Below are 23,658 nucleotides of genomic sequence, written 5' to 3'. Positions count from 1 at the left end.
GTCACATAACACCCCTCCTGGGAGGATTATCCCCACACTGTTACTCTTAACCCCTGTTTTAGAGGTGGGGTGAAGTCCTGGGAGATGCCAGGTGCCCCTGGCAGGGCTCTGATCCCAGGGATGGAGCGGGAATCCCGATCCCAGTGTCACTCAGTGCCTCTGCTTTGTTTCCTAAAGACTGAGTCACAGGCTTGGAGGAAGTTGGTTGACACAACTCTGTGACACATCAAAGCCTCCTGAGAGGATGTTAATATTTGGTCAGGTGCATATTTGGCTCATCTGTTCTCAAGGCCTTGGAGCAGAAGCAGTGAGCAAAGCTGAGAGTCTAAAGGAAACAGCTTTGTGAGAATAAGAAATAGCTTAAATGCTTTCTCATCCCTTGAGTTGTCATCCCTTCCTAATTGATGTTAGAATTCCGTCTTTTGAAGTTGTTTAATAACGTTGGATATTTTAGAAAAGGTTAAATAGTGTCGTATTAATCTTTAAAGACACAAAACGTTTATTGCAGATGGAGTAATATTGTTTTAAGATGAAAGCTTCTGTTTGATAAGAGATTTGGGGCACTGTTATAAAATTTCTGCGACTTTAATCTTTATCTTAAACACAAAGTTTAAATTAAAATACTATCTCAAAGTGTGTAAATATTCAAGCTTTTTTATTTCCAAACTCAGCCTGTACAGAAATGAGGATGTAGTTACCCTCCTATACTTGCTCTGTTCCAGTCCATTGTTCCTTAGGATCCATGTGAAGAATTTCAATTGGTGAAGCACAAAAGACTGTAATGAAGTTCACCAACTTATTTAAATATTTCTTAAATCTGCAGAGAATTTTAGATGCTTTTAAATACTATTAGGCAACATAAGTATGGAATTCTTTTCTATTTGCAGCAGTAGCACCATGAAACTTCCAAACTCAACAAAAGCACCACTGGGTTTGCGCAGGTTTAAAGGAAAACAAAAAAACTCACCTTAAAACATGGAACTCCTTTTTTAATCTGCTTTTTCCTACATTTGTCTAAATTTGTTCTTTGTTTATGGCTTGACAGTTGTAGCTGGAAAAGTGATTTAGGGTCAATCACTTAATCCTGCATGACCTGAGGACTTCTTGCAGGCCAGGTATCTTGTGCACTGGTTGTAGTTTGGAATGTTTTGCACTTATGTTACAATATTCTGAGTTTTCTCTGCAGATTTTGGATAGAAAGAATGATGAAATAGATGTGCTGAAGTCCACCTACCTAAAGAAACAAAAAGAGTCTGAGGATATGATAAGAAAACTGGAGAAAAAAGGTGATTTTTATCCTCATGGTTGTCTTCTGTGTGGTGGTATTGTACTGCATTCTCTTGTGGCTCTGGGCTTGCATGTTCCTTCTGCAGACATCCCTTTCTTCATCATTTGCAGCTCTTGATTTAATTTTTTCCTTTAAATTCTGAGATTCTTGTCCAATTGTCTCTGCTGTTCCAACCCAAGTGTTCCAAGAGGCCTGTGATCTATTACACAGGTTTTATGAGCGTCACCAGAAAAAGTTTCTTTGATGCCACTGAAATATTTTGGCCACTTCTTTCCTTTTTTTTTGGAATCTCTGAGTCAAAGTTCATTTTTTTATACATTCAGTACATTTTAATCAAACCACAGCGGGTTATTTTTAAGACTATTGCGGCCGGAGATTTCAAACAAGAGTACTCTTGAGTGTGTCACAAGTACAAAATTCACCCTCAGAGTGACTTGTCAGCAGTTTTTCAGTGTCAGTTTCTTTCAGAATTCCTTGGAGTCCATTCACACTATGGACTAAACCACACTGGAAAATAATACAGGAGTTTGTTAATCTATGGACAAAAAGGAAGAGTGTTCCATGTATTTTGTTTCCTGCTCCTTGGGAAAGTAATTTGTCCAACAAGGAATCTGGGGCTTCTCTCTGTGAGCTGGTGGTTACTCTTGGCTGGAACAGGTAGAGTTGGAGTTGCCCACACTGTTCCAGGTAATGAAAATCCTCAAAAAAAGTGGAAGTGTGAATATGGACCTGCTTTTTCCACTAATGGTGATGCCATCACTTGCAATTCAAGTTGGGGAACTTCATTTTCATGTATGTCTTGGGCATTCAACCTTCACAAGAACCTTTTCTCCTAAGGATGCTCATAAAATTAGGTTAAAATAACTTTTTTCTTGAGGTTTTACAGAGTTTTGCTGATGTATATTTACTCCTTCAGGAAGGAAAACTCTGAAATATTCTGTAAACAAAGTAGAAAATAGAGAACACCTTGTAATGACTCAGAATTTAAATGCTGCATCTTAAAGCAGCACATTCATGAAGTATTTAAGAGCCAAAAACCATCAGAAAGCCAGGTCAGCTGAAAAACTGACATAAACTGATTATATCTACTGCCAACACTGAAAAATCCCAAAGGTCTTGAATGGTTGTTTATTTTTTTCCATTTTTAACAGTTCAGACCCTTGTTCGTGAGTCCCAAGTTGTGAGAGAAGCCAAAGAGCGGCAGATTGTGGAGCTGAAGAAGATGTGTGAGCAAAGCAATGATTGCTTGAACAATGAGTGGGAGAAAAGGGTAATGAACAATACTTCCCTCCTTTGACAGACTCCTGCAGTGTTTATCTGGGAAAATACATTTTGTCATTTAAAAAAAGAAATATACAGAATATGTTTTAGGGGTGTTTTTTGTGCTGATTTTGTTTTTTCCTGAAGTAATCAAGACTCTCTTTGCTGATGCTTTTACACCCAGCTGCTCACCCTGTTCCTGGGGTTCATCTGGCCTCCTGGCAAGTCTCTGGATGTATTAGGGAAGTGTTTATTTCTGGTTGACCTGACATGGAATTTTAATCTGGATAAACCTGCTGCTACCTGCTGTCACGATGATTCCTTTGAACTCTTAGTCTTGCAATGGGTCATGAATTCTTCAATGTATTTTTATTTATTGTTCAACTCAAGACAGCAGCAAAGCAAAGGGAAGAGCATGTTTATTGTGAGACAGTGTCACCTTTGTCCAGATTATTGTCAGTATTTCTCTTGCTTCCCCCTCTCAGGAGAAGGAGGGTCACAGAAAGGACAAACCCACCTCCCTTCATGAAGTTTGCTGTACGCAGTTTAATTTTTTTTGCAGCCCTGCATGTAGAAATGAAGTTGGATTTAATTCTTGCCTTCTTAAAGTCTAATCATAAATCATAAATTGTCCTTTGTGATGAAGATCTTGAAGCTCCAGTGTTGGGTGTTTTTTTGTTTGTTTGTTTTTTCCCCCACAGAATCCCAGACTGATTGGGATTGGAAAAGACCTTAAAGCTCATCCAGTGTCACCCCCTGCCATGGGCAGGGACACCTTCCACTACCCCAGGTTGCTCCAAGCCCTGTCCAACCTGGCCTTGAACACTTCCACGGATGAGGCAACCACAATCTTTTTTTGTTTTAGAGAAACAATATTTTCAGAGAGGACAGAAGTGTGACTACCTGGGCTTTTCACTGATTCTACTGATATGCTGTAATAATTGAACACTTCCCAATGCTAGTTGCAGATGCCATTTGTTACTTTGTGCCTTTTTTTGTGGTGCAGCTCCACGATGCCGTGGCCGAGATGGAGAAGGAGAAGTTCAACATCCAGAAGAAGCACACTGAAGACATGCAGCAGCTGGTGGAGGAGACCAACGCCCGGCTGGCCAAGATGGAGGAGGAGTATTTGCAGCAGACACAGTCAACTGTAGGTTTGGTTGTAAATCTCTCACCACAGCAAGTGTCTCTTAAAGTGTTAAATCCATGTGTTTGTGTTCAGGTGGACTGGACATGCCCAAGGCCAGGTTGGATGGGGCTTGGAGCAACCTGGGATGGTGGAAGGTGTCCCTGCCCATGGCAGGGCTGGAATCAGATGGTTTTTAAGGTCCCTCTCGACCCAAACCATTCCATGACTTTGTTATTCATGCACATCCATCCTTAATTTCAATAGTGCAATGCAGTTTTCTCTCCTGGGAGAGGGCACTGTCCTGGCAGCCAGTCCAACCAAGGATTTTATTCCCAAGATAAAATTAAACAAGGTACAGCCCTTCAATCAATGTTACACTAATATCTTAGAATGAGTCCTTAATTGCAAATATTTGATTCAAGTCAGCAGAACTTCTGTCTTTGCATGTTTGTACACCATTTATATATTACATCTGTTTTCATAGAAACATGATTTTTTACTCACCCACCTCCTCTTTAATATCCTTAATTAGGTAAAGAGGAGGTGGGTGAGTAACAGAAGCAAATGCTTCTGTTAGATGAAAGATGATATTAAAAGGATTTTAAAATAAGTATTTATTATTCTAATTTATTTCATTCCTTTTCTAGATTAATTATAAGCATGTAATTAGGTGTAATCTGGATTTTGTGCCTGTTATATAAATGATCCAAAAAGCAAAAAAATTGACAAGTAACCTCAAAAAAGCATCCTGTACTTTTCATCAGGATGAAGTACAAGGAAAAGTGAATGAGTGAAAAGACAATGTCGAACAAAATTTATTCCTTTATTAATGAATGTTGAATTTAAAAATTAACATTCAGATCATGTCATAGGTAACAGTAAATACAGAGAAAAATGGACACAGTCTGTCAGCAAGATTGAATTTAAGAACCATCAAAACTAGACAGATCTTGCCGAGCAGCTTCTGATTTAATAATTAAACAAGGTAGAGTTCAAGGCAGGGCTTAAGATGAAAGACTAGACTGTCACTGGAAATTAGTTTTCTTTTTTCCTCTCTCTCCTTTCTCTCTCCTGATTTTTAAATTTTTTTCTGTTGGTATTTCAGAGTTTCCCTGTTCAGAGTTTCATGTTGTCAGGAATGCCAGTGCTGTTAGCAAGTGGGATTGGCTGAACAATTTCATTAATGCCACAGAGCTGATAAGGAGGGGTTTGTTCCCTGAACAAGGATGAACTTCCTTGAGGGACATGGGGCCAGCCAGGAATTATATTTGGTGGTATATTAAAAATTCCTCTTTTTTTAATTATTAAAAATAAAACCAAACACAAAACCCCAGAAAACCACAAAACAAACAAAAGCCCCAAGCCCCCAAAGCAAGCAACCCCTGGCCCCAGAAAACCAAACCCATACTGAGCAGCTTGGCACGGATGGAGAGTTTTGCTGTGCTGTGCCTGTGAAATCCCTGTGGCCACTTGCCGGGGCTCAGGTGACCATTCAGGTGATGTCTCTGTGTGAGGTTCTTGCAATGGCTCAGGTTCATGTCACCTCCAGTGACAGTCAGGGCAGTGGCTGCACAGGGCAGATATCTGGGGTTTTATTTTACTTCAGGAGTGGGTGAAATTTCTGTTCCACTTCCCTCATCTTCAGGCCTTTGTTAATATAAAAATAACTCTGATACCTACTCTGGGTCTGATTTTCTGACCCCAGACTCCTGAGGAATTCTTCCCTCATTTCCCTGCATATTACCATAAATTTAGGGAAGAGTGGGAAGGCCTAGAGTAGTCTCATGCTACCTGCCTGTCCTTACTCTGTTCATTTTTACATTCCTTTATATTGTGAGATGAAGTTCCAGGAAAAAGAGACAGCTTTTGAGAGATGCTTGTAATTTACCGAAATTTCTGGAAAGTCTATAAATGCTTTATATATATATCATCCATTGAGGTTTTCCATTGAAATACGGTTTCCTCTCCCATTTTAAAGGATCTGTAATTTAGAAATCAGTTGCATACGCTGTTCTGTGTAAGGGAGAAGAGATGTCACTTTGAGGGGGAATAAGCACCCACATTTTGAAGATATATTTATTTTTATATACAGTGTAGAATTTACTGTCATGATTGATGACAGCTTTGCCATTGTAACTCTTGTGTCTCTGCATTGCCAGAGAACCTCGTTGCTAAAGGCTACTGAATAACAACAGGGGTATTCCCGCATTGATTCTGGGCTTTTCTCAATAATTCTCTATTCTTTTAGAACGAGACAGTCCAAAAGCTGGGGGCCCGTGTGCAGCAGTTGACTGTTGAGGCAGAAAATAGTAATTTACATCGTCAGAAATTATCTCAGGAGAAGACTGAGGTGGAACAGCGCTACCAGGAGGTCTGCTCCCAACTTGAGGAGCTGAAAGAAAGGTAATTCAATAACAATTGCTGGTTAAACTTTTAAGAACATGGAATTTCCAGAAGCAAACATTATTAATTTTGTTCCAGGAACACACTGAATGGCATTTGACATTAGAAAACTCTCATGAAAATATATTAATTGGTGTCAAACTGATTTAGAGTGACCCAAACGACCACCTTGAGGAGTGTCTTACCTTTCCATTATTTATGAGCAGCTCATTCTGTGACAAGAGCACGTGGCAGACGTGCAGTCTCCGTGGAATTGATACTGAGCAGGTAAAATGCCGAAATATGAAAGCAATTTCCATATTCTGTTTGCTTGCTCCGTGTAGGTACAAGTTACTTCAGAAAGACAAGAACCAGATTATGCAGAAATACAAGGAGAACCTTCAGCAGCTACAAAGTAAATTTGATGTTGATAGAGATTTTCTGAAGCAGGAACAAGCTCAGGTATGCTGCCAGGTGGAGCAGGCAGGAAAATGGGGTTTATTTCTTAAGTGCTCTCCTCACCATCAATATGATGCTTATGAATAAATCCAAGGAATTGCTCAGTTCCCCACGTTCGTCATGAGTGTAAGTTTAAATAAAATTGGGTTTTAATTTTTCATTCCCGAATTTGACTGAAAAGTCATCTGAAGTCGGTTGGTCATTCTGCTGTGTGTGTGTATTTCTACAGCTGATTCAGATAAGGTACAATTAACATCCTCATTTGTGCTTCTGTAAAAAATTCTGGATACACCCTTGAAGACTTAATCTTTTCATAAAGCCTCTTCCATGTCAGAAAAAAATTCTTCCAGAAAAAAAATAGTCCTGCAGGCCTCCTAGTATTGAACATTGTGATAAATATTTGTTTAAGGAAATCATTTTATATTTTGCAAGTGTAGGTTTCACCCAAAATGTAATAACTCTGGTTTGTTTCTGGAAAAGCATCTGTCAGGTTGATATTTACCAATATGCATAGGTACAGAGATGGTAGTATTTAAAGTGATTTTCAAGTTAATTAATTGTAGAAAAGACTCGAGTTTTAAATACCATTTATTAATCCATAAAGCCATAGGACAAGTGGGGTATTTGGTGTTTATTTGCTGAAATTCTTGGAGCTTTGATGATACTTTGCTGCATTTCATTTACAAGGTGTTTTTCTTTCTACCAATTTTTAGTAGATATTAGTCGGGGGTTTTTATTATTAGGGGTGTTTTTTTGTTCTTTTGTTTCCATTTCTAAACTCACCAGAGGGCCCAAACTGACGTGTCCAGAGCCATAAACTCATACAGGTTTTTTTCTCCCAAGCTGATAATTTTTCCAGTTTCTGGGAACTTTAGAAAAATAAATTCAAAAATGCAAAAGAGCTGATGAGGAGTCCAAGACAAAAGCTGTTTTTTCTGTTAAATCCAGCAGACATGTGATGTGATTGCAGAATTACGCCGTGGAATGGCTGTGCTGAAACAACAATTGCAAGATTCTGAGGTGAGCCCTGACTTTCTCAGAAATGACCAACTCTTTTTACTTTATTTAATGATTTAAATGTTTAGATATCCATCCTTAAATGTACTTCTGTACATCATGCTGGCTTGTTTCTGTTTTATGAATGGAAATATATGAAATGTCACGTATGGTTAAAGGTTGATTTAAAAAATGTGGCTAAAAGAGAGGTAAGAGCAGAATCTTCACAGAAGTTTTCTGACTGTTTCTTGTAGTTCACATGTTAAATAAAAGAGTTTAAATCTCTATTGGTGCATTACAAAGAAGCCTGTCAAAGAATGATGAATATCTTATTTTTTCTCGTAAACTGTAAACATTTTTAAAGTTTCTAAATTGTTTTTAATTTGCACTGTTTAATAGTTCAGTTCAATATTCTGTCTTCCTGTAGGCATTTAAATTAATCCTTCTATTTCAGGGTAATGAGTTCCACATCTGTATCATGTATCAGTCCTGGTTGAGTTTTGGCATCTACTTTTCTTCCAATGTCTTTCATTTCACAGTTGATATAGTACAGAATGGCATTTTAATAGCTCAGGAGAACAAGTTGCTGTTTCTCTTTAGCAAACATGAATCATGACTTTGGAGATAGTTGTGTTATTTGGTGTTGGTTAAATTTTTTTCTATGTCAGAGAATTTTTTCATGATGATATAAAGTGAGTTTTTATTTTGTTATGGCCTGTTCTATGTGATAGCTAATGTCTGTGTTTGATGAATGCTCTGAAATGGAAGAAAAATGGGATTTGTTGATTTAGAATACACATCTTTACCTCTGCAGGATCAAGAATACAAGTTTCAGCAGGACAAGCTTCACATGCAGCGTGTGTATGAGAAACAGGTAATATTTCCAGGAAAATCTCCCATCTTCTCCACCCTTCCAGTTTTGTTCTGTACAGGACTTTAAGGTTTAAATTTTGAAACCCCCAAATAGTAAATTTGGGAATCCAAGCACTTCACAAGGTTTGGAAAAAGAATTGGACAAAATCAAATAAGATTTTAAGGACAGCTGTTTAAGGACAGGGATATCACCTCTGATTTTAGGAACCTGCTGCCAGGGGATGGATGCTGGGATGGCATTCCCAAAAAAGTGGCCCTGGAAGCCTGTCTTGTGTGTGTACACTGCTCATGGTGGCAGCTGCTGATATTGAAAGGAAAATGAGCTGAATGAAACCTGGCCTGACCTCTGCCAGTGCTCATGTGTTCTCCCATACTCCTTTTCCCCCAGAGAATCCCTATTCCATCCTTCTCCACGTGTTCTCTAGATTTTGTCAACAGGCATCGTTTTTACATCAGGAGCTTAAAGTAAAAAATGTAATTTTCATCAGAAACACTTCATCTTAAAGCACTTTGCAAATCCTGCCTGCTCTTTTAGACTCGGAACATCAATAGGCTTCAAATTAAACTTCAATTTTAGTGACATTATATGTGCAACTCATGTGCAGCCAGAGGGTGCCTTAGATGCCTGTTTAATTGAAAGGATGTGTTACTCAAACATGTCATTGCCAAATGTGGCAAATTTATAACATAAAATAATGGATTGTGATCCCAGCTACTTGTCACTTGGTAATAGCACTTGTGACATGAATTGTAGAGAGGTTTTGGTTTGAGTTAGTTCCTTCTGCTGACTTGAAGTCAAAACATGCTTTGTTCCAGGATCTGCCTTGGTTTAAACCTAGCCTACATTTGTCTTTTTAGTCAAGTCATGGGTTTTATGTTGAACTCAAGAAAAATCCAGGATTGGAATGATTTGCAGGCCAAAATAAAAAATATATTGGCACAATTTGACCGAGGTTTGAGGATCTTTTGGGAGAAAGCTTCTAAGCATGGGGTGAGAGTGTGTCAGCAGTACCTCCAACCAGTGAGCCCAGGGAGGGAAGTTGGAATTCTGCATCAGCAAACAAGGAAGCAGAGCCTTTCTTTTTATAGATAACTTGACAGCAGTTTGTTCATAAATTGTGGTGTAACTGTTTTCAGACTCAAATCTTTGAGAAAGGATGAGAAGAAAAATACCAGTGAATAATCTATGGGTATAAATCCATAAACCAGGATGGATTGGCCCATAAAATGCTAAAACAAGTAAAGGAATCAAGAAGTCTCTGCTGCAATCTGTTCATTTAAAAACCTACCCATTATCTAATAATCTTTATGAGTCTGCAGTGGCTGTTGCCTCTGAGGATACTTAAACATCAAACAAATCATAGGTAGGAACCTTAAATGTCACTGTTTGATTAAATGTGCTTATCTTCTGGATCAGGAACCAGTTAGGCTAAATGGCTTTACAAGCCAAGGAAACACCTGCTTTTTATAAATAATCGACTGATTGTTTTCCAAACATTCAGCTCAGCATCAGAAGAGTGACAGATTATTCCTGACAGCCATTCCCAAGCCACCTGTTGAATATATAGAATTTTACCAGGTTTGGCAGTAGCTTCTTCATTCTCTAATAGACAGCTCATGGATTTGGAGGCTCTTGGAAGCCAGCTAATTGTTCCTGGAGTGAACACCTCCATGGAACTGCTCCCAGCAGAGCATCCCTGAATTTGTTTTTTCACTGGCCTACACACTTAGTAAAACACATTTTTCTTTATTGTAGTGTCTTAACAGCCTGGAACATTACAAATGATTGTAGGTGGATGAAGGATTTCCTGTATGTCCCATCCCCACGTTGCTCCTTGAGCAATTCTAAAGCAATACAACTCTTGGATTATGTACAAACTCTTGGATTTAACCTGCCCTTGGCAAAAAACTTTACAAAAACTCGTGATTTGGACCACACCTGGGAAGTTGCCAAATTCAAGGGTTTTTGTAACTATTTTTAGGATTATTATTGCTAATTATTCTATTATTATTCAGGATGTTTATGTAAGGTATTTATGTTTTATATTTTTTATTGTAAGAATTGATCACAAGTGATTCACTTTGGGTGGTCACAAATTTGGGAGTGGGAGCTCTGAACCCTAGAGAATACAGTCCACTGATATTTCTTTATTCTAGACAGATATAATTCACTTTGAGAAGGAAAATAGCTCATTGGCTACATTCTCATACTTCATCTCTCCGTTAATCTCTGCTTTTGCATTTCTCTTAATTTTAGAAATCCGTGGATGGTTGTCTGCATCAGTGGAAAAGGAATGTGCAAATAAATAATTTTTAGAATCTAAATAACATTGATTTATTTTAACTCAGACACAGTTTTGGCTAAAATAGATGGTGTTTTTTTCTTTAAATGGCAGATTAATGACATTCGGAATGATCTGGATAAGGAAAGAGCAGATGCTCAAAAGAAAATTCACCACCTGGAACAGGCTCTGAAGTAAGTGAATATGGAAATAATTTTGAACCATCCCTGGTATTTTAAAATATTTATTTATTAATGTTTATTTATTAAATAAACTTATGCTTTATCTCATCTAGCTGCCCTCCTATAGTTTTCTTTCCAGTTTTAAAGCTGCACCTTCAGGGTTCTAATAAACCAGAAAAATTTAAAAAAACTAATGTAAGATCCAACTCACCAAATTTTTTTTACTTTTAAGTGGTGAGAATAAAATAGAATTAATGAGAATTAATTAAAATAGAGTTAATGACGTCAGCTGGTCTTGCCCTCTCAAATGAATGGGCCCAGGTTCAATTCAGAGTTTATTCATAGGAAGCAAATATTCAACACTAAAGACTTGCTTGAAAAGATGTATTTACTTAAAATATATTTTAATTTAGTAGAAGATGCTTCTGATTTTATATTTTATGTTTAATATCCAGAAATTACAATTCTAATGCAGATTTTTTTATCATTAATACAACACTTCTTTGGGGGAGTACTTGTTCTTCTTGTGGATCTGAAGCTGGGAGAAATGCTCTGTAGCAAACAGTTTTCATTAACTAACTTGGAACAGGTATTTTTGCTGACTTTGTCCATGAACAGCTAATCAGGCTGCACCAAATGTGATGTTTTCTGAGCAAGGGAGTGGTTTATGTACAGCAGATATGCACATAGGACAAGATCAACTCTTGCTATGCTCCTTCCATTTTTGATTATGTAAACTATTATTTCCATGTGTTAATCCAGTTAAAAGTCAAAGCTGTGGAAATAATTTCTAGGGGAAACAGATTATTCTGAAACAAAGCAGAAGTTATTTGCTAAAAGTATTCGGTTTAATATCACAATGTACCTTATCTAGGCTGGGAGAGGCAAGTAAAGATACTTTTATTCTATAAAAGTGACAGGGCTGAAGTCTGTATTTCTTTATTTCTATAATCTCTGAGGTATTTGGCATAAATAGAGACTATCTTAAATCACTGCAGACATTAATAAAAACTCCAGCTTTTAATCTTTAAATTCTTTACACTGGCTATTATTTATAATTTTGGGGAGGTTGAACTGTTATCAACTGCACTTAATCTTTTAGGGTTTTACCATCTGATTTGTTGATAATGAAGTTGTATTAATTTTCTTCCACATCTTTCAAATAATGTGTCAGTTTGCACTTACTTATGTTAATAAAACCAGTCTGGCTTTGCAGCCCCACGTGGGTGCAGAGGAAATTCTCTCCAGGCAGGATCTGTGAGCTGCTGGGGATTTGGAACCTGAGGAGCTCTTGCAGGAGCTGAGGACATCCTCAGTTATTTCAGCTATTCCTTGGCTGTATTTGAGCTTAGGTGTAGCTTGGACTTGGGGTAAGGATGTGAAAGACTGAAGTTTTAAGAGCCCAAAGCGCTGGTGATGCTCCAAGGGCCATGAATTAAAACAATGCTGGCAGAGCTCAGTCCCAGCCTTGTACTTCCTGTGGGTCAATCCTTTGGCCAAAACTGGGCATGGTCAGCTGCTGGGATTGAGGAGCCCTGGGGGCTGTTCAACAGGCTAAAAATCATCTGCTGTTTCCCCCACAGCAAGTGGTTAATACCTGTATGGTTCTATGTGTATATACCTATATGTTCCTATATGGTTTTCAAAGTGTCTCCTAGTACGGGCTGCTTCTACTCCTGTGGGTCCCCTCTAAATGGGAATATTCTATTTTTCCCAGGGCTGCTTCCATGTCCTATGGCACTTTGTTTCTCTTTTTTTTTTTTTTCTTTTCTTTTTTTTTTTTTTTTTTGATTCAGGGTGTTGAAAATAATGTAGAGAATTCTAATATGAAACCAAATGCACCTCTCCCAGTTGAAATGGAAAATGTTCACTTGTGGAGATAGTTTAATAAAACTCTATATTACTGCTCTTTTGATTGTTTTATAGCAGGGGTTTGTGGTTACTTTTAAGATTAATAATGGAATTAGTAATGCTAATAAGTAACTGAATAGAAATAACAATTAGCTTTCAAGTGTGGTTTTGTCTGGCTGGAGACAGAAGTTGGCAGATCCGTGAGGATGGATTTAGGATCCTAAAAAGATGCTGTTTGCAGAAATGCAGTGCCCTAGTGCAGCCCAGCTCACATTCTGCTGCTTGGGATTTCAGCTCTGGGTCTGACCTCTGCATTTCTGACCAGGAATGGAACAGACTCACATGCCCAGGACAGAGGAGCTGCCAATCCTACAGGGCTTTCTGCAATTCAAGCCATTCATGTGTGTCTTCACAATATTAAGATTTTTTCATAGATGTACTTTTATATGATATACAAGTAGATAATAGATAAGAAGCAGTGGTATTTATTGTGGCAGGAATTGATGGCTTCCTTATGGCTTTTTTTTTTTTTCATTGCTGCAAAAATTATTCCTTTTAGCAATCCTTTCCTATTGAGTCCATAAGATCCAATATCTTATGTAAAAATGCTTCATTTTGCTGAATTTCTTTAACTACTTGCAGAATGAAATTAACTAACTCTAAGCTCAGGCAGACCCAGTAAATCTTTAGAAAACAACCTCACCTTGCGTGAAGTGGGTGAAAATACAGTTCAGCATCTTCCTTAGAAATGATGCCTTGTGGAATTGTAACTCAGAACCCAGTAGGTGCATCAGTGCTTTCTCATAAACTACTTTGATCTGAATGCACTTTGATTCTGAAATGGCCACAGGATTATATCTTGAGTAGCTGCTGAGCTGCAAGCACATAGAAAGGGAAGTGGCAGGCATTTTAGGGGATTTTTGTTATTATTATCATTATTTTTCCAGTGCTGTGACAGCAAACAGTGCTGTTGCTGTTTCAAACGTATCCACACCGATGCAGAATGAAAGTGATTTGAGGCATTGTGTGGAATAGTAAAATCCACATTTCTGAAAGTATCTTTCACTTCAAAAATAAAAAAAAATGTATTGACACAGTTTCAATATAGAATAGGGGTTTATGTAGTTTACAGAAGGTTTTTTTCTTCTGAAGTTCATGGTAGAAATATCTGTCAAAAGCAAACCTTTTGTGAAAGAATTGCTCCAACACTCGTGGTGGTGACTTGTAGATATAAAATTTATATTTACTTCTGCAGTGCATGTCACAGGCATTGCTTAATAGCAGAAGTCACTCTGAGAAGTGCTGCAAGGGCTTTTCTAGAATGTCCTTTAAATGGCATTTCTATAAGAACAAAGTTTTCTTGAAAAGCTTCTCTGTAATTACTTGGGGGGAAAGGTTGTTTCTCTAATCCCCATGGTTTGGTTGCAGAAAATGTGTCATGAGAGTGGGTTGCAAATAGGCTGAATCTCTGCTGTTCTTATCTCTCAGTGAGAGGAGGAGTAGGAAATAGAGGTATATAATTTGTCACAGTGCAAACTGAGTAGAATGAAACAGAAAATAAATGAGAAAAAAAATCTGTATCCATTTGCTGCTGAAGAAATAGCATGGAAGAGAAAGAAAAGGTTTTGCTGACTTTATACAATATTGTTAAACAGCTTTCAGCATCATCTCTTGTGCCTTGTTCTCTGGAATTTGTATATTTATTCATTCAATATATTTATTTTGCCTCTGCTTATATTTTGGTAGCAGATTGTTCAATACTTTTAGTTTACTGTAAGAAATATCTATTTACCGTAGGGAAATATTCCCCATTTTATTGAAGATGACAACCACAACACCAGCTCAGTTTTGAGGTGGTTTGGTTTTGACACTTGCATGCTGGAGTCATGAGAGAATCTCAGAATGGTTTGGGTTGGAAGGGACCTTAAAAGCCATCCCATCCCACCCCCTGCCATGGCACCCCTTTCCTCTGTCCCACTGCTCCAGCCTGGCCTTGGACACTCCCAGGGACAGGGAGAACACCTTTGTGGCTGCAGAGACACATAAACGTGGTCACTCTTGAGACTGAGAGATTATGGACTAAATTCTAAACATCCTGAATAGTTTGAGGCTGTGATCATCTGTCACCTTCATGGGAAGTGCAGACCACGGTGATTTCTTCAGGATGAAGGTTGTGGTAGTTCTCATGTACTAGAGGTAATTATGGGATCAGATTTAATGCTTTTTGCTTTGCTTGCCTCATGCACAAATAAAATTTTCATATTCTCCTGAAGTGCAGATTTCCTGAGTTCTTGTTCTTCACTTCTGTAGTGTGTGAAGGAAACAAATGTTAAGAAGTGACTTTAGGAGAAATGAGATGAGATGAGATGAGATGAGATGAGATGAGATGAGATGAGATGAGATGAGATGAGATGAGATGAAACTTGCCCTGTACAGGTGCAGATGCTGTAGTTAAACACCGCAGCACCAAGGAATGCCTGCACATCTCCACTCCAGTGCTCCACAACCTTCTCTTTCTCACTCTTTGCCTTTTTTTTTTTTTTCCCCCAAGTCTGTCTATGGAGCCAAATCTCAGCACTTTGCAAGTGGGGATGATACAGAGCAAATGCTGAGCAGCTGCTTCATTCCGACTCACTTAATAAAATTATTTGTTTACATAAGGAACTACCAACACCTCTTTTTTTCCACTAGTTTCTACCCCTTGTCTGAACTTGTTTAAAATTCTGGGGAAGAAAGAGGGGCTAAACTTTCTAGAAACCAGTAAAGGCACTTCTGTCTATTAGCAGATTTTCCCAATCGTTTTCCCAGTGGTATTTAAAGCACACACAGTCAGTTCTCACAGTATTTTGGGGTTTGGTTTAGGTGGCAGACCAAATCTTTCCAGTCATGACGTGGTGTGAAGGTGGTGCCTGCAGGTGTTCAGCAAAATGCAGAAATGAAAATGATTTGCCTTTCTTTTCTCTTATGTACCTGTGTACATGCATAAGCTTGTGTGCATGTGGTTTCTGACATGGCAGCCAAGGAGAAGAAGTTGATTTCACAATGGAGGTGGTGCCAGGGAGTTTCCTCACTGAAGACTTCAAAAAGCTTTTCCCACTGCTTTTCGTTATTCCACTGTGAGAGCAATGCTCTGTGCTTCACCAGGCTGGGCTGCTGGTTCTGGGGGTTTTGTCAGGTGGTACTCACATTTTACATTTCAGGTTTTGTGTGTAGCACAGTTATTTCTGCTACAAGGTTTTGCCTCACAGAAAATATCTGATAAAAATGTGTTAGTATTCATATTTCCTAAATCAATGTGGAAGAAATGTTCTTTCGGGAAGAAAATACTTTTTTGTTGGTACCAGTTACTCTTCTTGAAACCTCAGTCATTTTTTTTTTTTTTTAATTCAAAAAGCTTCACTTGTCATCTCCTGGTGTGCTTTGCCAGTCATTTGGTTATTCTGGGTCATTCCTTACCTGATGTTGAGCCAGACCCATGGAGCTGGAGCTGTTCTCAGGCTTCTCCTGTGGTTTTAAACTTGGTATTGATGCCTGTAAAGCTTTCAGAGGGTGGCTTTGATCTCAGCCTTGCTAAAAGCAGAAGTTAAAATGAAATTAGCAGTGTCCTGGAGCCTCAGGCTGCCACAGGGAATGCCTGTGCAGCGCCACCCAGGGTCAGTAAATTCCCATCTTCTCTCGTTTTGATTTCCACAAGGTCCCTGTCTGCTCTGGGCCCTGGTGCAGTGGGATCGTCTGAGTTGATGAGATTCCGTTTTCATATTGAGTATTTTATCAAGGTTTTTTCATGCCCTGAGTATTTTATTAAGGTTTTGCTGTTCTGAGCCTGCCTGGCCTCCTCCAGCAGTGCTGGTTCTGCCTGGAGTTTCCCAGTTCACCTGCACTGGAGAAATGGGGACAAGGCAAAAATGGGCAGAAGGTGAGGTTGTCCTTTGCAGAACCTTCTCCTACAGCTGTGGCTGAGTAATGACTCATTTTTCATTGTATGGTTCTCTTTGATGCGCAAAGAGACGACTTGGGCTTGTTTGATGTGAAAAGCTCTTCTTGCTTTATTCAGAAGTACCTAAAAATGCATCAAACTTTAGCACAGGAAGTTTTATGTAAGGGTCTTCTACTCCTTAAAATTGCTTATATCCTGCAAAATTCCCTTGGTGTTTATTTAATTTTTCTTCTCTCTGTATTACCACAAAAGGAACAGTGTAAAGGTGAGGGGACATAGATTTGAGAGAAATAAATGGTGAACAATCTGCTGCTGACCCAATAAAGAGGGAAACAGATGAAGGCATGGAAAAATAAACATGTGAAGAGAGCTGGCAGAAGGAGGTAGAATAAATAGCAATGGAAATAATTAATTTTGTTTGCAGTTTACATTTGCATAATTGTTAGATCCCAACATTTTGAAAAGAAGTAAAATTTAGGCTTTTCAAAATATACAGAGGTTACAATTTGAAAAAAAAGCTGTGATTTACCGTGGATCTTGAGAATTTGATTCTACCAAGCCCTTTGAGAACTTTATATTTAAACAGCTGCTGCTTCAAATCCTCTTGTATTGGCTTCTTGGAGTGGCGTGCGTCAGAAATGCCACTGTACACAGCAAAACATTACAGCCTGAGAATCATCAATGCAGTGATAAATAAATAAAGGGAGTGATAGCTTTAACCACAAGATAATTTTTCATTTCTTTTTTCCTTTCTTGTTCCTCTAAGTTGAATCCAAATTCTGAGTAATTGCTTCTTGTTGTTGTTAATATTTTCAGGGTAATTGCCTAAGTGTAGCTGTTTTTCTGCAGTTAATTCCATTTTTCCTTGAAAATGGAGTATTTGTGTGTGGAGACAATTCTTGTCAGAATGGAAAAGCTATTACTATTTAAGGCCGGAAATAATTAAAGGAATATGAGCAGGCATTGTCTTTAATTCCAAGTGTTGCAATAAAAGAGCATTGTTAAGAGTTTATGCTCATGTTCATTGTGTTCATCATTATCTTTTATTAAATGCTGAGGGTTGTCTCGTTACAGCCATTGCAATATGATGAAAAAAGCCACCTCTGTGATTTAAAAACAATGGCAATGTGATGTGGCTGAGGAGTTGGGATATAGTTTTGCTCTTTAAAACTGTGGTTTTTTGGTAGGGTGGATTTTAGTTTGGTTTTTTTTTTTGGTTTTTTTTTCTCCTTTAAGAATCAGTGGAAAACCAAGCAGCTGTTCTCCACTTGGTGCTTGAGCATCTGAAACCTTTTAGAGCAAACCCAGTCAAAGTTTCCAGCATATTGTAAACATTCCCTAACCCTCGCTCTAGGGGCCACAACGTGGAGCATGAACAGAGGGCTCAGAAATATGGTAGCTTTGTTTAATAGTCTCACTTAAAAGCAAAAATGAAGTGTTCTATTAACTATTTACAGCCTTTCATTTTCTTTCCCCCCGTTTCTCTGGAGACCTACTGGCAATAATGAAATATGTATTGAAAGGAAGGCTCCAGTTGCACAAAAAAAAATGTAACAGTTGATTTTTAATCCTTGGCTCTGGGACTGTTACATCCCTCAAGATGCTTATAGAGATATCACATGACATCTTTTTAGTGATAACAACTGTGAAACTGGTTTGATATGGCACACAGCTTATGAAATTAAAAGTATTGCCTTGTGAGGTAAAGAGCGTTGCTGTGTCATGCTGTAGCACTTCATTAATTGCTGTAAATTGCTATTCTAATAATTCATGTAGTTAAGGACTATCACAATCATATTGACTAAATGAAAATACAAATAAACAACACTAATGGCAGAATTGTGTCCTTGTTACTCCAAAGGCTTCCCTCTCACATCAGCGAATGTTTCAGATTTCTTATTTCTTTTCTCATTTCAAGGTTATACAATGCCCAAAACATTGATGAAATGAGAAAAGCTTTCAGTTGGCTAAAGAAAGTTGTACAGATGATTGAATTCAATTACTGATTGTTAAAAAGCATGAAATGTTTCAGGCAGTCACCTCCTTTGAGTCACTTAGAAACCATCTACAAAACAGTACAAGGAAAAACTCTGTTCCTTGTTGTTGCTCAATGATTGTGATCTCTGTACTTCAATTGCATTTGATAATCTTAATTTTGCTTTTACTTTTTATGTGCTTTGTAGAACTTTCCTTCAGCTTCAGCAACAATACAACCAGCCTTCATGAAGGAGTTGAATCTGATAATTCAAACAGTACTTTTAAGGAAAATTGTGACAATCCATGTCCTCTTGGAAAGAAGAAATCAATGAGCCAAGTAGACACTCAAGGTTCCCCAGAATTAAATATCTTTATTATCTACTACAATATGATTTTTATTACTCTGAATCCTGAACTAACCAATTATTTTAAGCATAAAATTAATTACCTTAAGACAGTAGAATGACAGGATGAATTCTGAGCCCTTGTACCTCCTTAACAGTCTTAATCCTGGCAGTTCATCCTCAGCATCTTTGGTTTGCCAACCACTGTTGGCTCTGTCGCTCTTCACACAGCCTGGGCTGTGCTTTGTTAGTGTTAAGTGATTCTCCTTGCCTGGCTCTGTCCCGTGCCTGGTGATTTCTCACATAGTTTGTCCTTGGATGGTTTATTTTATCAACCCCCAGCTCTCAGTGCCACAGCGCCGTTCTCTGATCTCCATCTTTGCCTTCCCTGCTCCTCTTCTTTGGGTACCTCATGAATCTCTTTGCTGTCTGTGCTGGCTTTCAGGGCCACCTTTTAATTACAGACTTGTCTCCCCTTTTCTAAGCCATTATCTACACCTGTCTCTCTAATTCTCCCCTCCGTGTTGTCCTCGCTGAGGTTTAGCCGCGGTCTCAGCATGGGAAAGCCGTGATTGTTTAATCTCTGTTCTAATCCTCCTCCCTTGATAACTGAGCCCCTGTGCTCTCTCCTATATGTGGTGGATCTAAATCTTGGAGACAGTTTCTGCAATCTGGAGCAAAATTACCACGTTTTCCTTTCCAGCCACATTTACAGCACTTGCCCAACCTTTTAACCCACATCACATTCATCATTTGGCAGTTGCTCTTTTATTCTGTTTGCACAGCACCTAGCACAACAATGCCCTGTCATTATTGTAATGAGAAATAGTTATAATAATTATTAGTGTGTTTAACCAATGTCTGCCTAATTTGTGAGCCATTCATTTTGAATGTAATACATTATTCTTATTTCAGTGTGATACTGCACACATGGAGTATTATTTCCTCTGAATTCATTAATGGCTTTAAGGAGTGATTTAGTTTGTTAATGTTTTCTCATTATTTATTTAAAGCATAAGTATATAGTTTAAAACAATAATTGTAAATATCTTCCATTGTTGGAGCTTACTTGAAGGAATGCAGACCAGCTTTTTGATGTTAAACATCTCAAATTATGCAAACTGTAAACAATTTATAAGTGGATTTGTGCTTTTTCTCACAAAGACAAACTCATCTTATTCGTAAAACAGGGGAACACTTTATATTTATTTCTTGCCTTTATATTTTTGGCTTTATTTCTTTGAAGTGATGAAACAAGTTAGAATGCTTTCTAAAAACTCCCAAATATTAAAGTGCCCAGGGACAGGATAGGGATGATGTTTTGAAGGCAATAAATATTTCAGCTTCACATTTCAGTCTTTCTTCTTCACTCCTTTGATCTGGCTTTGGTTTAGTTATCATTCCGCTTGAATGACTTCACAGTGTCTCTCTTCCTCTCCACACCAAAAAGAAGAAGTGTTCTGCACATCTTCCATATGTTTGGGGCTGGCATGGTAGGAGAGCCCTGGTTGTTCCTCGATGTTTGTGGGAATCCCAGCCTGTGCCCAGGGATGCTCCAGCCACAGCTGGGATGGAGTTAGGCCCAAAGCTGAGCTATCACTGTGTGTTAAAAAACAGAGCAGAAAAAACAAAATGGATTTTTGTGTATATCACAGATTTGGCATTACTACTGAAGCATTTTTCTGTAACAATGCACCCATTAACCCCTTCTTTTACAGCTACATGGTATTTTAGGCCTGAATACATTATTTATGTAGTGGAATAGCTGCATGCTAGAAGTTAGGTCAGAGGGGCTGTGGCAGGGAGGGGTTTTTACTGGTTGTGGTACTAAAAAGTGGTAGCATGGGTCTTGCATTTGGCTATAAATTTAATTAACTAATTAAACTGCTGCGATTTGGTGGAGTCCTGGCTGTACCACAGCATCTCCATGTGAGGAACTCTCTGGGGACAGGAGCAGGATCATGGGTCTGCTTAAATTCCCCTATGTAAAATCAAATGTATGTGTCTGTACGCCGGATGGGTCCTCATATCTGTACACACTGAAGATGCTAAGGTGAAATTCCTGAATTTTGGTTTGCATGGGAAATTTGGGTATGTTTTGATGCAGGTTGTGTTTTCAGCTACACAGTTTGCTGTGTATTATATAAGAAATTGTGCTCTCCTTTGGAAATGTGTTTATACAGGGGTTTTTTAGGGTTTTTTGAATCTCAGTTATTTATATGAATGATGATAACTGATTTTTTTTCAGCATGTATTAGTGAGAGTCAATTTTTTGACATTAAATAAAAAGGAAAGCTGTGTAGAACCAACAGTATCCTTCTTCAGCTGCCTTCCAGCAAGTGAATAGTTTGCAGTTTGGTGGGGAGCAAAGCAATTTTCCCTCAGAAGCAGCAATATTTAGGAAAGAGAGGGAGGAATGGGCAAAGACTTGTGTGAGTACATCAAATCTGAGTACATAGGATTAGAGAATGTGTAATGTGGGAATGGCAGGGCAGCCTGGCCTTTCCCAGCAGATCTCAGCAGCAGCAGTGGGGCTGCAGGCTCAGCCATGACTCTGCTTTTCCCATACCTCAGCCTTCTCTCAGTCATTTGATTTTGTTTTAGGTAGCCCTGTGGGAAGCAGGGAGTTGGACTCAGTGTGGGTCCCTTCCAGCTGGAGATATTCTGGGATTCCTGTTTATCTCCAGGCAGAAACCCTGAGTCATAACAACCTGGGAGAGACAAGGGATGGACCCTCTCCCTCCTGTGGAGTCCATCAGAATTTAAATTTCAGAAGTTTATTCAGTGGCAAAATATATTCCTTGCTCTGCTTCTGTTCTCCAGTACAGCTGGGATTCAGTGGGCTTTGCTGCCAGCAGGTTTTGAAAACCTGGGGGAGAAATTGCCTGTTTGTGAATTAAAGCCTGGTATAAGTTTATAAGAAATCATGAAGAGTTTCACAACCTACTACCATTTTCCACTGAAAATCTCTCTAAACAACACACAGGGAGCTTGGTTGTGGGTGTACTGCTGGGGTGTGAAACTCTGTCCCTGTGCAGCCTTGGGGGTGAGTGTCTCAGTGTGTGCTGGCACTTCATGTCTGAAGGGTTTTAATTTGTTGACGAGGCTGAGACCCAGCCAGGTGCATCTCCTGCTCCCTGTGCTGTTGGTGAGCCCGTGCTGTTGTTCAGGGCATGGTGGGAGCCCTCCAGGAAGGTGTTGATTCATCCAACATCCCAAACTTAATTAACCTTTCCTGTTAACCCCTGAATTGCCCTGGGTTTTGTTAGTGAAGTGCTGTGAAGTCTCACTGCATTTAGTTGTTACCTCTTGGAAAACATTTTACAGAGCATGACAAATATTTATGATTAAGCATGAAGAGGAAGCACGTAAGATATTTGTATTTCTCATCAGTGCACTTCAGGGTGTTGATTTCTGAAACTGAAATTCTGGTCTTCACAGCCAACTTTCCCTGAGATGGTTTGTGCTGTAAGACTCCTCATTCTGTTGCCATGTCCTTTATACACTGAAACAAAAGGAATTTGCTACTTTTTAAATTCGGGGCAAAGAGTAAATTCACCCTGTTTTTATATTCAGACCAGCTCAGCTTTAGGGGATTTAAGTGATGTAATTGTATTGTACTGGGCCCCACAACTAGTCCAACTGAAAAAAATAATCTTCAAAGTGAATATTTTAGTGCTTCATGCAAGGCACATTGCTTGGTGTCTTGGGAAAAAAAAGTGAAGCTTTTCTTATATTTGTGAACCGAGGGCCATTGTTGTACAGGTTTTCTAAGCTTCTGTACAAATCTGAACTGCACAAAAAATAGTGTGCTGGCTCCCACATCCTTAAAAATGAAGTTTTTTTCCTGCTTATAATGAGATGTTGCATTTATTCATGGGATTAAATCCTTAAAAGAAAAGAAGGTGCATAAAACCACATTCCAAGAAGTTTACATCATAATATTTCAAAATAAAAATATCTTCATGAGGAAGAAGATGCATAAATTTGGAGCCTCACTATGAGCACGAGGCCTGACATCTTGTCCTTTTAAGTTTAGATTTTTTGTGTTTCCATCTGACTGGACCAAAGCTGTTGTCCCAGTGTCCTGTGACACTTGGCAGTGTGGATGTGTTTGAATAAGCTTTGATTTTTGGTTTTGCTTCCAGTGTGGAGTGGAATTATTAGATGTGTTTTGCAGCGAGAGAGATTTGTTATCCAGGGCCCATTGCTGATTTACAGATCTTTGGGAAAAGTGGACATTTTCCCCTCTCCATGGTCTCTCCAAGGTAACAAATGTGGGCAGAGCTCTTTCATATTCTTCTTTCTGAGGTAGATTTTTTGCTGAGAGAGGGAAGTGATGTGCTTGATGTAATTCTGTGTCAAACAGCTGTGAAATTAAAAATACCTATAGTCAGCAGCTCCCTGGGATGTGGGCTTTGGGGTAAAACTGAGCCAAACAGCAGGAGCAGATGGATAACTGATCCATCAGACAGTTCCTATCACTTTGAGCTCTGGAGGTGTCACTGGTGTGCCCATTCTGAGGACTGGTGGAGGAGAAGTTTTGTACTTGGGATTTGGATCTGTTGGATCCTCTGCAGGAGGAATTTAAATCCTAAATGGCATTTTGCCATTTGAGTTTAGATGGGGAAAGAAATGCTGATTTTGGAAGTGTTGTTTTTTGCTGAATAATTTTTATTGTCTCATAAATGAATGTGA

At 38.7% G+C, this 23,658-nt stretch overlaps 1 protein-coding gene across 1 annotated transcript in view; it reads left to right on the top strand.

Moving 5' to 3' along the window:
• CEP112 (centrosomal protein 112) overlaps window positions 1-23,658 on the top strand; it is a 159,058-nt gene that overhangs the window by 31,335 nt on the left and 104,065 nt on the right. Inside the window, exons 10-17 of the mRNA XM_068210027.1 lie at window positions 1,187-1,286; window positions 2,440-2,558; window positions 3,555-3,698; window positions 5,926-6,080; window positions 6,404-6,521; window positions 7,467-7,542; window positions 8,306-8,388; window positions 10,784-10,863. Of these exons, the coding sequence (XP_068066128.1) occupies window positions 1,187-1,286; window positions 2,440-2,558; window positions 3,555-3,698; window positions 5,926-6,080; window positions 6,404-6,521; window positions 7,467-7,542; window positions 8,306-8,388; window positions 10,784-10,863 (875 nt within the window). The remainder of the gene's footprint in view (window positions 1-1,186; window positions 1,287-2,439; window positions 2,559-3,554; window positions 3,699-5,925; window positions 6,081-6,403; window positions 6,522-7,466; window positions 7,543-8,305; window positions 8,389-10,783; window positions 10,864-23,658) is intronic.

This window comes from Anomalospiza imberbis, chromosome 19, assembly GCF_031753505.1.
Source record: "Anomalospiza imberbis isolate Cuckoo-Finch-1a 21T00152 chromosome 19, ASM3175350v1, whole genome shotgun sequence".
Lineage (NCBI taxonomy): Eukaryota > Metazoa > Chordata > Aves > Passeriformes > Viduidae > Anomalospiza > Anomalospiza imberbis.
Note: the sequence above shows the minus strand (reverse complement) of the source record. Positions and strands in the feature narration are given on the sequence as shown.